A 19,217-nucleotide genomic window follows, 5' to 3' on the forward strand; every position below is an offset into this window, starting at 1 on the left:
AATAAGACATGCCAGTCAATGGTCACTCGCGTCGTTCTCTCACTCTCTCTCTGGTGGTGTCATGGATATGCCGCTCTCCCCATGCTCACTGGAATTGGAGACCGGTGTTGGACATAATTTAGCTCAGGTGTAAGCGCCCTTACTGCTTTCTCCGGACGGACGCTTGACCACGCCCCCTCTGCCAAAATAATACTAAATCATTTTAATATTTATAAATATAACATGAAAGGCCTATAATAAATGTATTATTTCAGATTGAAATATATTGCATTATTATGGCAGATGAGTAAAGAATTGATTAGACAATACGAAAAGTGGCTTTAGAATTCAACATATGGTTGTTTTCTATTTATGTAATTGAACAAGCCATTATACACAGAGTTCATCGATCTTTCCTGATCTCACAGGATGTGATAGACGCTTTTGAAGCATCAAACTGATTTTCAGCATCATAAATGCTGGGTTTCCAGGATGCTGTGTGAAGTTTGAAGTAGATACTATCCGTGCGTTCCAAAAGGGATAAATCACCCTCTTCAATGGACACTTTGAATCATGATAGTAATGCTGTAATATCGCTTCAAACTGAATTTTCAATAAAAATGAGTTTCAAATAACCCTTATTTTTGAGCCCCACACCATTTAGCTCCATTTAAAGTCTACGAAGGGGGGGACCTGGGTAGCTCAAGTAAAGACGCTGACTTGCCACCCCCTGGAGTTCGCGAGTTCGAATCCCAGGACATGCTGAGTGACTCCAGCCAGGTCTCCTAAGCAACCAAATTGGCCCGGTTGCTAGGGAGGGTAGAGTCACATGGGGTAACCTCCTTGTGGTTCGCTGTCGTGGTGAGTTGTGCGTGGATGGCGGGAAGCCCCACACACACGATGTCTCCACAGTAACGTGCTCAACAAGCCATGTGATAAGATGTGCGAGTTGACGTTCAGGTGTGGAGGCAACTGAGGTTTCTCCACTGCCACCCAGATTGAGGCGAGTCACTACACCACCACGAGGACTTAGAGCGCATTGGGAATTGAGCATTTCAAATCTCATCTCATTCTGTGGCTGCACTACTTGTGAGGTTTGTTGAGGTGCGCTGAACTGCCCCCTACTGCTGTGGCTCATAACACATGTTGTTTAAACTCTCCCTTAAACTTGAAACAGGGGGCACTATTTCACAATTTTTTTTTCACTTAAAACGTTAAAGTTCACGTTTACATGGGTCATTCAAATTAGGTATCGTTTGACAGTTTAGAATCTGTATTTTTCAGTGAATAACAACTTTTGCATTTATGTTACACAAAATAAGGCCTGAAAACATTTGTCACAAATTAGCACCCCCTAGGCACTTAAATGGACATTTAATATCATTCTCAGGGATATGACTGTACAGTTTATTTAGTTTGCCTTAATACCATTGTTTGAAAGATTTTCAAAAGAACCTCTAAATGAAATATGATTTCTGTAAGTCATAAAATACATTTGTCTCTTATGCACCGATTATTGCTGCTGTAAGTCCAAAATAGTTAAACTTTATATCTGCTTTTACCTTAGGCAGTTGTCTAAAAAATGAGCCATTTTTTCTTGTCTATGAGCTTGATTGGCTGTTATATCTCAAATGTCCAGAACAAAATATGCCATCCTGCAGAAAAAGCATAATAAATCATCATAAAAATATATCTATAAATATCCTAATTTTGATATATAAACGCAAGGATGATCTTTCTAATGACACCTAGATTGATTTTCTAGTCCACTCAGAGGCCGAGATATTCAATGAAATGATGAGGGTGGTGCATAAACTGAAAATTAGACTGAACATCTATGGATGAGCACATCTGTGAGGGCTGAAATGTGTTAGAGCGCACGCAACCTACATTTCCGATCTGTATATTGTGATGGAATTTGATGGAGGAAAAAATAAATAATAATTTGCACTTGCTGCCATCTAGTGGAACAAAATAAGATGTTTCAAGGTGAGCGAGAGTAAACCTATCCAGATTTAAATGCTTATAAATTTGGGGGGCAACAAAAGGAAGACCTCAAAATAAAACTGTTTATCATTTACATTTATGCTTTTGGCAGATGCTTTTATCCAAAGCGACTTTCAGTGCACTTATTACAGGGACAATCCCCCCGTAGCAACCTGGAGTAAAGTGCCTTGGTCAAGGACACAATGGTGGTGGCTGTGGGGATCGAACCAACAACCTTCTGCTTACCAGTTCAGTGCTTTAGCCCACTACGCCACCACCACTCCCTATCATAAGATTATAAACATACAATATTATTTATGAATAAATGGAGGCTTTTTTTTAATTTGGGAGTTTTCTGAAAATTTATTTTGCATTTAGTGAGTGTGAATGGTGAGATTTTAAATGCGAAAAATTGCATGTGGCAGCCCAAATATGCAACCACTCCAGCTGTACAGGCAACACGCCTTTTCAAACCAACGAGCAGCTCAGTCTTCCCCGCTCAATGACAGCTGCACAGAGCACAACAGAATGCAGAGATCTTGAGCGGGTATTAAACATTTTCAAACTGTTTCATTTGACGGGATCCTAAAAACACAGTGCTCATGACTAGAGGCGCTGAAAACTAGTGAAATGCTTCAAAAGCATCTGTCTGATGCACGAGTACAAAGACAAGCAGTTTAAATAAAAGAGCAGAAGGAAGTATTGTTTAATGATATGGATATAAATCCAACTATGTTTTAACTTTTAAAACCACTTTTGTATTATCTAAATGCTTTATGGTGTATTGTTTGAAATATCTGAATTAGAATTTTCAATAGGCCTAAATATTATATTTATAATTATTTTAACTATTCTAAATGATCTGTATTTGGGAGTCTTTCTCAGTAAATATTGTCCTGCGATTAATTTGATTTAATTAATTGGCACATCATGTAATTCATTTGATATCATTTTATCTGATTGCCATCACTAATATTTACATTTATTCCAAAACAAAATAATACCTGAATTTATACAAATTATCCTGTTCATACAATGGTCCAATACAATATAAATGATGGCCTTTTCCCAATTTCTTCCAGATCGGTTGGCTATTTTCTTTTAAAGCCACCTGTAATTGGCAAAGTTTAAATTGCTTGTGATTTTAAATGTCTCTTTTCCACAGGTACTGTGACTGCTTTGCTAATGGGGAGTTCTGTAATAACTGCAACTGTGTTCATTGCTTCAACAACCTTGATCATGAGAGTGAGAGACTCAAGGCCATCAAGGTAACACATTAATGCATTTCATTGCTCCGTAGAGCTCCATTCCCAGTCACTTCCTATGGTATGGGACAGGATGGTCGATTAGTCAGTTTGTTTTTTAGTGTTACTTTAGCATTACTATGGTATTGTGTGCAATTAAGTTATAGATATTTAGCCGTTATGTATCGCTATGAAACGTGTTTTGGTTGACTGGCTAAACTGGCCTAATTATATAGTGTTTCCTTAAGGGGATAGTTCACCCAAAAATGAAAATTCTCTCATTTACTCACCCTCATGATATCCCAGGTGTGTGTGACTTTCTTTCTTCAGCAGAACACATTTGAAGAAAAATATCTCTGCTCAGTAGGTCCTTAAAATGCAAGTGAATGGTGATCTCTTTTGAAATGGTCTTCTCTTTTGAAGCACCAAAATTCACACAGTCAGCATAAATGTCATCATTACGACCCCAGTGGTTAAATTAATGTCTTCTAAAGCGATAAGATCACTATTTAAGTACTTTTTAACTCTAAACCAATGCTTCAGGTAAGCTTCACGAGACGGTGGAGTCAAAGCGCTCTCTAGTGTGGCGTATTCGCACTGCCATGATTCAGATGTAATCTCGCGTTCTTCCCTCGGTTGGAAGATCCAGGATGAGCCCACAAACACACCATTGTGAGTAAAGAAACCAATAAATACAGATCTAAACCAAAAGCAACCATGCTACTGTACAGCGTTCCTCCTCTTCATTTGTTGTTGTTTTTTTTTTTTTAGACAAAGTTTACACAGCATGTACATCCTCTTAAATTTTAAACAGCGCTGCTCTTCCGGGTGTGACACAAGTACATCAGTTCTCACGTGTTTCAAGTGCCAATCCGATTACATCACACGCACATACCACTGCTGACCGGAAGCATGATTTAGAGTAAATACCTTAAATATTGATCTTTTTCTCACCAAAAGCGATCGTGTCGCTTTAGAAGACATTAAAAGCTGATGTCGCATGGATCACGTTTATGCTGACTGTTTGTGATTCTTGGAGCTTCAAAAGAGAAATCGCCATCCACTTGAATTTTAAGGACCTACTGATCTGAGGTATTTTTCTTCAAATGAGAAAATTTCTGTTTTTGGGTGAACTGTCCCTTTAAGACCAAACAACCAGTCTGTATCAAACAACATCCTCTCAACTTAATTTCATAATGTGGTATGTGTGTTATTAATGTGTTTTTTTTGTTTGTTTTTTTTTTGTAGGCTTGTTTAGACAGAAATCCAGTGGCTTTTAAGCCTAAGATCGGCAAAGGCAAACAAGGCGAGTCTGACAGGAGACACAGCAAAGGCTGCAACTGTAAAAAATCTGGCTGTCTGAAGAACTACTGTGAGTGTTATGAGGTAAGCCTGAACATGGTAGATGTTAAGTAGTATTCGGCATGACATCTTTTGTGTTCCATGAAAGAAAGGCAAATGGGTTTGGAACAACATGAGGGTGGGTAAATGATAACAGAATTTTCATTTTGGGGTGAACTATCCAGTGTATTGTCTGTTCACATTAGGCAAAGATCATGTGTTCGTCAATCTGCAAATGCATGGGCTGCAAGAACTTTGAGGAGAGTCCTGAGAGAAAGACGTTAATGCACCTGGCCGACGCTGCAGAGGTGCGCGTCCAGCAGCAAACAGCAGCCAAAACCAAACTGTCCTCACAGATCTCAGATCTGCTCACGAGAACAACACCAGCCATCACCAGCGGAGGCGAAAAGTAAGACTTACCTAAACTTTATCATGAATTCTTTGTACTATTGTTCATAATTAGGAGCCATATCTATGGGCCGGACTATCATAGAGACTTTGGGGGTGGGCTCTTTTGACATGGACCAGTAGAAACATTCAGAACAACCTAGCAACTGCATTGTAACACCTTGGTACCCACCCACAACTCTGTAGCATTGTGGCATCAAGTTTTGCATGGACAAGCACATCTCACATTTTCTTCAGATAATCAAAACATTTAGTTGCCTCTTGCAGGGTTTCCACTAGAGCATGTGAGTGGAGCGGAGCAGTGATAATTTCATATATATGAAATATCAAGAGAGCGCCTTTTTGAAGATTCCACTTTGCTCGCTTAAGACTGCTCAGTGCCTTTTGCTCAACCCAGAATGCTCTTTGTGATATGCTGGTTTGGAAATCTGTGAGCTAGTTGGCTACACTACCATTTGAAATGAAATTAATAGATAAGTAGATGATAAGGTTTCTTGTTTTGAAATCATGTCAGTGTAGCTGCCAGCTAGATGCAGGCCCTGATCTGCGGGGTTGCGAACGTTAGAGCACCCTCAATTGAATATGTAAGCTTAATAATACTGTATAATGGCAAAGCATATTTAGTTGAATCCCGGCAAACACGCACAGAAAATCCCTGCATCAAAACCAAAATGTATGATCTTGCAGACCAGCGTGTCCTAATTTGCTGTCGCACCATTCTTTTTTCATGTCTTCATTGTACAATTGATCATATGATTATTAAAGATTTCTGCTTTCGCATAGAGAATTTCATAGCGGAATAGAGCTGCAACTAACGATTATTTTGATAATTGATTAATCTAACGATTATTTAACTATTTGGCGATTCTTGCATAGATTAATCATTAGCTCTTATCTGATTATTCAGCTTGTGTCCCAATTTAAAAGGTTGTATTAATCGTGCTTATTAAAAATCAAGAGGACAAAAGCATCTTTTAAAAATACCTCTAAATGACGTTCACTGAATTAAAGGGGAAAAAATCCTTTTTATTTAGTTTAATTAAGTAAAGCAATTCACAGCAAAAAACCTATTGCTATCATGTGTTTGTCTTTTTCCGTTTAAAATTGTCTAAAAATCCTTAAAACAAGATACATTTACTTGAGAAGCATCATAAGATATTTAGACTTGCTTTAAGAGGATGTATCTTAACCCTCTGGGGTCTGAGGGTGTTTTGGGCCCTGGAGAAGTTTGACATGCTTTGACATTTGTGCTTTTTTTCAGTTGCTTAAAAACATAATAATGGCTAAAGTCTAATTACACTGTATTCAGCACAAACTGGGCTACAATATTATGTGAGCAACATGTGTGTACATGTTTGTGTTTTTGAGAAAATAACATTTATGCATGGTTTTTGAAAAAACAATTTTAGGTCATTGAAATAAAGCCATATAACACATACTAAACATTTGTCCACAAGCCTTTTGAGAACTGGATCTCGTAGCCTAGAGTTTTTGCTACCAAATGATGTGAAAACCATCCTGATCACTCATTCATACAAAACAATATAGTAATTTAACTTTTGTAAGACACTTTTAGTGTTAGGTCATATGCGAAGAGGCGTATCATGTATCATGAATATTGAGGTAATTCACACCTGAGGAGACAAAAGACCGCTCCCCTGGGCCTATCAATGAGGAATGTGACAAAGAGAATGAATGTGAATGTTACATTTTCGTAACAAAGACATTACTTAATTTTAGACCTACACTACCATTTAAATGAAGTCTCTTCTGCTCACCAAGGCTGCATTTATTTGATCCAAAATACAGTAAAAACATTGTGTGAACTCCTTTTACAATTTAAAAGAACAGTTTTCTATTTGAATATATTGTAAAATGCAATTTGTGATCAAAGCTGAATTTTCAGCATCATTACTGCAGTCTTCAGTGTCACATGATCCTTCAGAAAGCATTATAATATGAGGATTTTCTAATATGGTCATATTTAAAGTGCATTTTACTCATTTACACCCAAACAGATATTTGCAAGCACAAGCATTGATGATAATGAGGCAGCATAAACACTAGATAAAATATTCTAAACATTCATATAATTTTATATCATATTTATATCATACAGCATACAATTTAAATACCTGCTTTAGCCGAAAACAACATTTACATTGAACTAAAACTTGCTTATTAGGGCTCATATAGCAAGTCTGGAAACAGTCCCACTAGTAAAATATGTACATGTTTATATAAAATAGCTTGTCAACTAATGAAAACTAAATGACTTACTCGTCTGAAATTGTATCCTTGGCTGGATCAAGTCTCTCTTCAAAATGCAATCGTTCATTGGAGTCCCGCTCTTCTTCTGAGGAAAATGTTAACTCTTCCTTATTATCCAGGATTTTCCTCACCTGTGTATCGTTACAAACACGCAGAAAAGTGAATGAATTGTTTACATCAAACCTCACTGTCGGGGCGTGTACCATTTGCATTGATCGTCTCAGCACATTAGCGTATGAATGGCTCACTCTGCTGGTGGGTTTGATCACATTATCTATAATTAGATGAACCGGTAAAAACTGTACATTGCTTTGTTTCATACAGATTACATTGCAGGAGAATATTTGTTTTAAATTTGAATTGTTTTAGAAATTAAGCATTCTTTAGACATGCGTTTCATGTTTGTGTGATACGTATTCGCAGAGTTTCAGTTCATTTTAGTGACGTGTTTCTGAAATATGCTCGTGAACACAGAGACGTCTGATAGCTCACCCTTTTTATTTTCTTTATTTTACAAAAGCACAAGGATTTGTTGTTATTGTGAGTGCACACAAATAAAAGTAGACACTTTATAGTCTCTAATGATGTCCTACACTTATCTGTATGCCCCAAAATGATGGAGAATTTTATGTTGGTTCCACTGTAATGACGAAAAAATCCAGCAGGAGGCGCGGTCGACCCCAGAGGATTAAGCGTGCGTGCTCGAGGGATGAGCATCCCCATGACACTGTTCATCAGCCGGGTGCAGTTTCAATCTCTCCCCCTTAGTTCGAAGAGTTGCGCTACACATAGAAGAGGCACAGACTACACAGAAATGGCAGTTTCGGAGTTTGTAGTTGATAACATGACCTGCTTCCGTATTATTTGAACTTTAATAAAGCTATAACACATTAAAACTGCATTTAAGATGTAACACCGGGGTGTTTCCTTTAAAAAGCTCCGAATCCACTTATTCCACAATGCGAGTGCTTCTGTATTTACTTATTTGGTATTTTGTAGAATTCATGTGTACTTGTACTTGTGATCTACATCACTTGAAGCTGTTTGGAAAGTTTAAGAGTTCATCTGGACTGTGAGCTGTGTAATTCTTCCTCTCCTCAATCAGGCGCAGTCCTGCTCTCGCGTGTCATCATTAGATTTTAATGTGATCTCATGTTACTTTAAATTAGATCAAACGACTATTCGATAATTACAATGTTTACGACAATTTGTTATTGTCGACTTTGTCGATAACGTCAACTAATCGTTTCAGCCCTATAGTGGAATTATCTCACTTAATCAACCGTCTGTTGCTTTCGATTTCTTCTCCAGGATAAAGTGGCACATAACTGCTGTTCAGTTTCCCAAAGCCAAATCCACACTTTTACGATAAGTGAAATGTAAAAAAACTGAATCTAGTTTAGTGGTTGCGGATAACATCTTCCGACATCGCTTGCTGTATTCATGCGCAGAGAAAAAAAGCCCAAAAATGTTGTACGTTCAGAAAAAAAAGTTTTCTTAAAGGCAGTTTAATTCATGGATTAAATATTTGTTATTTGTTTTGGGTTCATTAAACAAGGCTTAATTTAATATTAGGGCTGTCAATCGATTACAATTTTTAAGCGAATTAATTACATGGTGTTTCGATTAATTAATCGCATGTACAAATATTTGCTGAGAAAGCCCCTTATATAACAATAACTCGATAGATAATGATTATACATATTTATATCAATATATAATTATACATAGTTATCTTATATATATATATATATATATATATATATATTCAGATAATTAAAATGCTTTACATCCTGTAGCAGAAGAGTTAATCATTGATAAGACAATACAAAAAGCGGCTTTAGAATACAATGTATTGTTTACTATCATATTATTTGATCATAAGTCAATCATTGAAACACAGTTCACAAGTGAATTTGTCAATCAGTTGGACATTTATTATGAGGGCTTGTTTAAGGACCCGTCAATTTACACCTGCGTCAGACATGCTTGTGTAGCTTCTAGGGTGTTTTGCGTCATAAACATAAAATGTTTAGGTCACTGTCACGTTAAATATAGTTTAATACTCAATCTTTAAACACATCTTGAGATCCCTTAGTTCGGATTTGCGCTCCATCAAGTGTTTTGAACGCAAGAACGTAACGCATGTTTGTGTTGTTCTGCCTACTGTATTTTCTTCACTGTAATAAACTGTGCGTTGCTCACACAGCTGAAATTTCACTTACTGCCCTCTGGTACCGCCTGTGTTAGTGACGAGCAGGTGTGGAAGAAAGGTTGCTGAACCACAAGTCGATCTTTAATGAGAATTACTGTAAAGGCTCTAGAAAATTGACACCCTATAAATTCATGCACATTAATATTTTTACGTGAGGAAAACATCATGCAGGCCACAAAAAGATGGTCTGCGGGCCCGATGCAGCCCACGGGCTGCCTGTTGAGTACCATTGCTCTAAAGTATTACATCGGCTAGATATTAATCTTGTGTAGGGATGCACTGATGGAATTTCTGGGCCGATATCATAACCAATAATTCACAACTTATTGTGGCTGATACCGATAACTGATAATTCTTAGCTTATTATGGCCAGTGCCAATAATTCTTTGCTCATTGTGGCCAATTCTGATAACTGATCATTCTTTGCTCATTGTAGCCAATATTGATAACTGATAATTCTTAGCTCATTATGGACAATACCGATATTTCTTAGCTCATTGTGGCTGATATGGATAAGCGATAATTTACAGCTCATTGTGGCTGATACCAATAACAATTATTAGCTTATTATGACCTATACCGATAATTCTTTGGTCATTGTGGCCGATATGGATAAACAATAATTCTTGGCTCGTTGTGGCCAATACCGATAATTCGTAGCTCATTGTGCCCCATAGGGAAAACCCAAAATTCACAGCACATTGTGGCCAGTACGTATAACTGATAATTTACAGCTTATTGTGGCCGATAATGGATAATTATTAGCTTAATGTGCCCTATACCGATAACCGATACTTCTTTGGTCATTGGGGCTGATACCCATAATTCACAGCTCATTGTGGCTGATACAGATAACTGATAATTCACAGCTCATTGAGGTACTGATATTTTTATGTTTTGCCTTTTTAAACCCTCAAACTTGAGCTGCCAGCTAATTAATTACAAATTTACTTGAGATGAGGGGCCTGGGTAGCTCAGCGAGTAAAGATGCTTACTACCATCCCTGAAGTTCGCGAGTTCGAATTCCAGGGTGAGCTGAGTGACTCCAGCCAGGTCTTCTAAGCAAGCAAATTGGCCCGGTTGCTAGGGAGTGTAGAGTCACATGGGGTAACCTCCTTGTGGTTGCTATAATATGCTTTCCTCTCGGTGGGGTGTGGGTGGATGGCATGAAGCCATGATAATTGTATCATATTTAACTGTTATTTATTTATAACTTTCAGCATTGGTTGGATTAGAAGTATATTTATAAGGTAAATTTCTCTCACTTTGTCCACCACCTTGAATTGATTTTTCTGGAGAAGGATTTATACATTGATAACTTGTAGAATTTGTCAGCATAATTAAGATACCTACCTTTTGTAATAGCCTTCACATCGGGAGCACGCCTATACGATTAAAAATGCTGTCTCTGAAGGAAGCTCAGTAGGTTTGGGAACAGACCCATAGTGATGTCTTCTAGTGGTGGTGGCGTAGTATGCTAAAGCACATGTATGTAATCAGAACGTTGCTGGTTCAATCTCCAGAGCCACCACCATTGTGTCCTTGAGCAAGGCACTTAACTCCATGTTGCTCCATGGGGATTGTCTCTGTAATAAGTGCACTGAAAGTCGCTTTGGATAAAAGCTTCTGCCAAATGCATAAATGCAATTTGTCCAATTTGAGAGTGATTTCCAATTTATTCATCAATTCAGTCTTTATTCTCAGGTTCTTACATGATCTTTAAATAATTTCTTCCCAGGTTGCCATATACATTTGTAACAAAGGAAGTGGCCGAGGCGACATGTGACTGTTTGCTGGAGCAGGCTGAGCAGGCAGAGCTTGCCAACCAGCCTCAGGCCATGGCAGAGCGTCTCATTCTGGAGGAGTTTGGCCGCTGCCTCAGCAGAATCATCAGTTTTGCTGGTAAATCCAAGGCGGACTGTCCCATCAACTGCTAGAGCCGAACCTGGCAAAGCCGTGACTGAGAGCCCTAGCAGCGAAAGACTCTGGGCCCAGAGCACTGGGGGCCAAACCCCTTTTGCTGAACTTAAGGGCCACTGAGGTCACTTTTACTGGCCCTCATATGGATACAAACAGGGCTCTCCAATAAAGAGCGACAAACCAGAGCTTCCCATTGGCCTCTGAATTCTGTTGGGCGGACATGCTATATTCAATAGGGAGGACTGCAGTACTGTAGCCTCTGTGAGTGGACTTGCACTATTTGCTTTCCTGGAAGGGGTTTTATTTTAAAAAAAAATCTGTACAATTTTAAGGTTGATTATGGCATTTGTATGTCTTTTTAAAACTGGATTTTCATATTGTTGTTCTCTGTCTTCACAAAATGTTTTTTTCTTACTATTAATAACCTCAGAATATGTTGGGATACTAAAACTTCCCTGCACATGTAATTAGCTGTTAAATCATGACTTGTATACAGTAAATTACCTATACTATAGCTTCATTGTATTTATTCGCTTGCTGAAGATTTTTGGCCAATCCCAAAGGTCTTTTTTTTTTTTTTTTTTTAATGCTCCTATCAAGTTCACTTTCAGAAGACATGGTTCAACATATATAACTCAACCAATTTGTTTTCCAAGCATGCCAAAGTTAGGCCAGTTTAATTTTGGTTGTACTTTCTTGGCAGACAGGTAGAGGGCAGCGCCCACAAGATTTAAGAAGACCATGAAACTGCAGAGCTTCACCTATAATCTGGGTACAGGTGTTCTGTACTTTAAAGCTTCAAGTCAGATTATTTAAAGGAGAAAAGATCCATTTCAATCTCATTGGATTGACTACTTTATTAATGTAAAAAATTAAATAATCTAAATAAGCCTTGTAATGATCAAGTAATCATTTTGAAGGCTTTCAGATGTACTCCTTTAACATTTGAAACATCTTAAATATGAAGAACCTCTGTAATGGTGGAAATAACCTTTGTAATTTAGGTTTGTTTGGCAGTTTTTGATTCAGTCACTAAACTCTGTTATTTAACTCTTATTTCAATTTAAAGAGGGAGTTCACTCAAATGAAAATCGGTCATCATTCACTCACCCTCATGTCATCCCAAGCCTTTATGACTTGACTGACTGACTCTCAGCCAGTCACTCTTTACTTTTATTGTATGGAAAAAAGATGCATTGAAAGTGAGTGGTGACTGAGGCAAAAAAAAATTCATAGAAGTTACTCATATGGGTTTGGAGCAACATGAGGGTGAGTACATTTTCATTTTTGGGTGAACTAACCCTTTTTAAGCCTTTGGTTACAATGATCATTTATATTATAAACTCTATCAGAGCTTAGTTAATTGAACCAAATCTGTCCTTCCCTTACCCAGAGTTGGATGGCTAAAACGCATTACAAAAACTTGACAAGTTTGTTCATGTTACACATGTACGGTAATACAAATAAAAATTACATTCATAGTAAAACTGTGGTTACCAATGTTCCTATAGTCTCTATAGTAAAAATATAAATATAAAATGCCCTAATGAAAATGAACCATGGTTTCACAATAGTTAACCTGTATAACCATGTAACCATATTTTGTGGTAAGAACCATGGTTTTAAAATGGCTACCATGGTTAATGTACCACAAATGAACCATAGTGTTACTATAGTAAAACATTTATATAACCATAATTTTGTCTTGTTACTACAGATGTTCCATGAGTATGGTTATCGATGTAAAACCATGGTAGATTTTGTGGTTATGGCTTTGCTACAAATACCATAGTTCAACTATAAATACTGTAGTAAAATCAAACCATGGTACATTTTAGTAAGGGATGTGTAATGCTATTACGAGGGAAATGTAAATCTATTGCAAGGAGGCTAAAACTATTTTAGAAATAAAATTCACTGTCCTCAAGTGGCTTTGTACGTACATTCTCATTACTGTAATGTGAAATAATGATATTTGTAAATCATGGTAGTATTTGATTTACTACTACCTTTATGCGGATACTGATTTAAATCTGTTTTTGTTTTTTTACTGTAATACCAGTGAAAATGACTTGCAGTGATTACAAAAAAGTAAAACATCTAAATGCATTACAGTAATGAAAATTGGGGGAAATGTGCTTAATTAGCATAAATGTAGCATTGATAATATATTGATTTTAGGGTGAAATGTTGCTGGGGCATGTTTTCATGATATTCTCCCATATATCTCGCATAATTTGATCTTAATCCTCAACACTTAACCCATGCTTAATACAGTCATTACTTTATATAACAAAATATTAAACCAAGTGGTATGTATTTTATATAAATAAGAAGTTTTCCTAGCCAAACATTTAATAAAACATTCTGTTGGACTTTGAACACTATAGGACAATATGAACATGTAAAACAAAACAAGAAAGAAAAGTTCTTCTTCAAATGAAGGTAGTCTTCAAATTACATTTTTAAAATGTGTGGGTTTAGTGATTTGGTTGGCACAGATGGTTAATACATAGTTTAAATCTTCCATGCTCAAAATACAATGTTAATTTGAGTTATTTGCAAATAATTATGGTAATTCAAAATGACTAAATTGTGAGATGCCAAGAGGCCACGAGCAGCTGCTTGCATTTCAGGAATCATTTTCATCACAGGTCAATTCATTCACCTCTGGGATTAGTGAAAATGCTGGTTAATTAGACACCGGTCGAGTATCACCGGGTGAAGATTTTAAATCTGTATTAACTGGCGTGTCTGGGAAACTTCCCCAACTCATCTGAGAATTTTATAGGACGTATTACAGTTACTGTAGTTTTTTTTAGGCTAGTGGAACTATAGTAACTTAACCATATCTTACCCAAAACTTCAAAGAAAGTTTTGCTGATTGTCGAATGCAAATGTTGTCTGACTCAAACCCAGACCATTACACTGTTGTAAAACCATGCAAATCTCTGCTAGGTTTGTGATCTCATGCCCTTTCACAGCAAGCTTGCTGTATCTCACTATTCAAAGTACAGTTTAGTGTGTGCATGTACAGAAACATCAATTAACATGGTTTATAATGTTGACCTGGATGGAAAACAGTTGGTCCTCATTGGTCTAATAAAGACTGGTGCATTTGTTAAGCTGGGGGGGTGTGGCCACTTTGAAGATGCTGTTATGACAATAATCAAAGTAAATATCCTCCAATATTGTGTATTATTTTTTAATAATTAAATTTGGCTCTTGTGTATTCTGCTAGTATTAATTTGCTATGGATGGATGTATGAAGTGCAAATAGTGCAGGGTTCAAAAATTGTATCAGGTTCATTCATTTTAGTTTATATGCTGTTTATCTTTTGAAGGTTTTCATAATTTATGCTGGTAAAAGGAATACAAGTAATCCAGACCCTTTTTTCCTCTGAATGCCTGAATTATTTTGAGAAGATAAACTCTACATGTGTTCATGTCGTTTTACATAGCCAATGTTATGTTGTATAAATGTAAATGAAAACATTAGTGTACCTTTTTGAAAATTGCAATAGGTGTTTATTCTCCAAGTAAACCCCTCGACTTCTGTATAAATGTTATCATTATCATATGGTCAGTTGTGTGAGGCAGATGAGTTTTTGTTGACCGTGTATGTTCTTGTGACTATTGCTACAATTTTCTTAGATGTCTAATTACCCTAATTACCCCCCACACACACACACACACACACACACACACACACACAGCATATTTGTTTGTTTTAATTATTTAACTTTTACTACGTCTATCCACATGATTATAGCACCACATATAACTCAGAATTAAAATCCCTCTGAAGCTACAATGGACTGTCTTTATTTCATATTATTGTGCTCTTAATAAAATAGAATAAACTTTTATATCAAGCTTAAGACCTGCAGAAAATCTGAGAACTACATTATAATGAACCTCAACCTCGTATTGAACAATACAAAACTTTAAACTTGTTTGATAGTAAGCCTATCAATATCATAAAAAAAACTTGCTATTCCAGTAAACTATTCTGAATCCTGAAAGGACATTTATACCTACAGCATGTGATCACCTGAAGTACATAACCTGCATGCTGCAATAGTCATATTAACCAGTGGGAAAATATGGCAAGCTGTTTTAACATATAATGCTTTTGTTTGCCTATCCATAATTAAATTATCAATAGTTCCAATTCCATTTTTATATAAGTAATAAGCTATTTTCCATTGCATAAACCACAATTATAATTTGACAAATGAGAGTGATAATTTGAGAAATCTGCAATTATAGAAATATTCTGTATCTAAATAGGCTACCATCTGACTTTTGTCTCCATTAGCAATTAGATTATCCAAAAATGAAAACTCTGTCATAATTTATTCACACTCATGTCGTTCCAAACCCTTATTCATTTCTTCTGCAGAACACAAAAGGAAAAATTTTGAAAAATTTGACTTTTTTTCTCTTTCCTTAATGTATGCCAAAGTCGTTTTATTGTGTTCACTTGTTTAACATCTATTACGAAGATATGGTATTGACATTTTTATTTGGAGGATAGAATTTGCAAAAAATTATTCAAATTTAAGAAGTTTCCAAATGAAGGTTTTGAAACCAACATACAAAATCACTGCTAGAGAAAACAAGCAGTTGTGTAATTGGAATTGGGACCCAAAACCTTTTCGTTACTGATATATATATCCTTTGTGACAACTAGCCCTGGTCTCCCCAATTTTAAGACTGTCCAAACTGATAATGTCCAATCTGATCATTTTACATCAATTACATTACATGTGTGGCAGAGTAGCATTAATAATCTCCAAACATTACATTTTTTCATTCTCTATACATTTTTGCAATTAAAAGAATATTCCTTGTTCGATAAAGGTTAAGCTCAATCAACAGCAATTATAGCATAAAGTTGATTACCAGAAAAATGTATTTCGACATGTCCCTCCTTTTATTAAAGAAAACAGAAATCTGGGGTTCAGTGAGGCACTTACAATGGAAGTGAATGGGTCTGATCCATAAACGTTAAAATATTATAGCCTACTATACTATAGCCCCCAATAAACAATTAGCATGTTAACATGGTTTTAGTGTAATAAAATTAACTTGATTTTTAAAAGAATATCTCAGCTCTGTAGGTCCATACAATGCAACTGAATGGTGATCAGACATTTGTAGCTCCAAAAATCACATAAAGGAAATATTAAAGTAATCTATTGACTGTAAAAAAAGACTTACATTTTGATCTGTTTCTCACCCACACCTATTTAGTAAACTATTTTACAGGGATGTGATTGTTGGTGCCTGACAGGCTGGTTTGAGTATTTCTGTATCTGCTGATCTCCTGGGATTTTCACACAGGAATCGGACCTGGACAAATTTTTTTTAATTATTATTCAAATTTCCTTGATTATGTTCAAATGTGGTGAACCCTTGCATCTCGATGCAGACTTCACGTTTTTTAGAATCCTAGCACACACTCCCTCATCCAATACAAAGTTTAAATCTTTCTCTCATAATCTCTTGATAGAAGTTAAACCTCAGTCCTCCAGACACTGAACTAGCACGGAGTAATACACGGATGCCTCATGACCTTTTCCAAAAGCAGTAATCACCATTCCTAGACTATCTGCCATTTTAGGGGGGTGTCTGCTACTCCCAAAAATAGTACAGAGCAGGTGGCGCAGTTGAAAATACCTATAAAACTGACATCTGGGAAATTTTTTGTTCCCAAAAATAAATTTTCAAAAGATCTCAACACTCCACTCTCATTTAGGTCATCGAACATATTAACCTCCCTCACAATCCACTCTAACCCTCACAATCCACTCCAACCAGCAAAAAGGGGACATATTAATACATCATTTTGGTTTCTGCCCTATGCTCCTGGTGACATTTAAAAAAATGTCCGAGTTAATCATACCGCAAGCAAATGCGAGATAACGAGTTGTAACTTAACTTCTACGATTAGTTTGATAGAAAGGCTTTGCAATGGCAAAATAGGGGCAATAATTCCTGTTCAATAGAAAACCAGGGAGAGGCTCTCTCAGGTGGAAGCGACCAATGAGCCAAATGCCTGAGACCGAATGCATAATAATAAAACAAAATCTTGGCTAGGCCTAACCCACCTTTATCAATCGGCTTATGTAACTTATTGAAATGTAATCTGGGACCCTTACCATTCCAAATGAAGGACTTCGCTATGCTATCAAATTGTTTGAAATAAGAGAGGGGGACATCTACAGGAAGTGACTGTAGCAGGTAGTTACATTTTGGAATGCAATTCTTTTTTTTAACATTAACCTTCCCAATTATAGATAAACGTAATCAAGCCCACCTGTCCACATCGCTCGAAAACCTTTTTATTAAGGGATCAAAATTAACGAATTAAATCAGACAAATTTGCTGGGAATAAAATGCCCAAATTCTTAATGCCCTGTTTGAGCCAATGGAAGGTGCCCAGCTGGAAAGCCATAACTGGGCAGGATGCTGTTAGAGCCAATTTTTGACCTATTGACTCTGTATACTTAGAATTTAGAAAAGGGATTGATACTTCAGTGGAGGCAAGGCATAGATCTAGTGGGGTCAGATACCAATAATAAAATATCATCTGTGTAAAGCAAAAGCTTATGTGCCATACCTCCTGCCATCACCCCTGGAAAATCATATTCTCTTCTTATCGTGGCTGCTAATGATTCCAGGGCAAGACAGAACAAAAATGGGGAAAGAGGGCAACCCTGCCGAGTGCCCCTATTCAGAGTAAAATAATCTGAAATTAATCCATTTGTTTGTACCGCCGCTATCGGGTGTCTATAAAGTAACGTAATCCATACAATAAAAGTATTCTTGAACCTGTATATTTCCAGAATCTTAAAAAGATAATCCCATCCTACCATATCAAGTTCCTTTTCAGCATCAAGTGAGATGGCAGTGACCAGATTCTGACCATTTGCCACTGACCACATAATATTGATGAGATGCCTGATGTTGTCAGATCTGTATTTCAATCGGGTCAATTCTCTGATGCCGTCAGACGACATTCTGTACTTCAGCTCTGCCTCTGCACTTTTAATATTCCCTTCCAACTCCACGAGTTCTCGTGCTTTGGATTTTTTGATGAATGAGGCATACTGTATGATTCAACCCCTAAGAACCGACTTAAGTGCCTCCCAAGCCACTGGAGGACCAGTTGGTCTCCATATACACATTGATTTCAGCCTTTAACATTTGTTGGAAATCAGGATTTTGCAAAAGGGATACATTAAAGCGTCAACTATATAATTTATTTTTCTCCATATATGGCAACACCTCTAAACTCACCAGGGCATGATCTGAGACTAAGATGTTTCCAACTGAACAATCAACAGCAGATGAAATGAGGGACTTAGATATAAATATATATATATATATATATATATATATATATATATATATATATATATGTAACGTTTCCCACAAGAAGGAGGACAGGGAACAGGTGTTCAGCAACAGGTAAGCTTTTAATTCTCTTTTTATAATACACAATAGTGATCAAAGCACTGAGTTGGCTTGTCATCTCCCCGACTGGAGGCTCGGTGTCTGCTTTTATGCCGCTCTCCTCGTGCTCACTGGAATTAGAGACAGGTGTTAGGCATAATTTAGCTCAGGTGTAAGCGCCCTTACCGCTTTCCTCTCCGGACGGGCGCTTGACCACGCCCCGCTGCCACATACCCCCACCGCCCGACTCAGGCGGGGCACCATCCGACCTGCCCACCACCCCCCATTTCTGGAGAGAAAGTCGGCGACAGCCATCTGCACCCGGTCTGTGGACCACCTTGAATTTAAAGGGCTGGAGAGCCAGGTACCAACGGGTGATCCGGGCGTTA

General features: G+C 37.1%; 1 protein-coding gene across 1 annotated transcript in view; it reads left to right on the forward strand.

The window, feature by feature from the left end:
- LOC127636243 (protein lin-54 homolog) overlaps positions 1-15,036 on the forward strand; it is a 32,159-nt gene extending 17,123 nt beyond the window's left edge. The window contains exons 11-14 of the mRNA XM_052116691.1: positions 3,131-3,233; positions 4,458-4,595; positions 4,757-4,959; positions 11,183-15,036. Of these exons, the coding sequence (XP_051972651.1) occupies positions 3,131-3,233; positions 4,458-4,595; positions 4,757-4,959; positions 11,183-11,381 (643 nt within the window). The 3' untranslated portion in view covers positions 11,382-15,036. The remainder of the gene's footprint in view (positions 1-3,130; positions 3,234-4,457; positions 4,596-4,756; positions 4,960-11,182) is intronic.
- The last annotated feature ends 4,181 nt before the right edge of the window (positions 15,037-19,217 follow it).

Source organism: Xyrauchen texanus, chromosome 43 (genome assembly GCF_025860055.1).
Source record: "Xyrauchen texanus isolate HMW12.3.18 chromosome 43, RBS_HiC_50CHRs, whole genome shotgun sequence".
Classification (NCBI taxonomy): Eukaryota; Metazoa; Chordata; class Actinopteri; order Cypriniformes; family Catostomidae; genus Xyrauchen; species Xyrauchen texanus.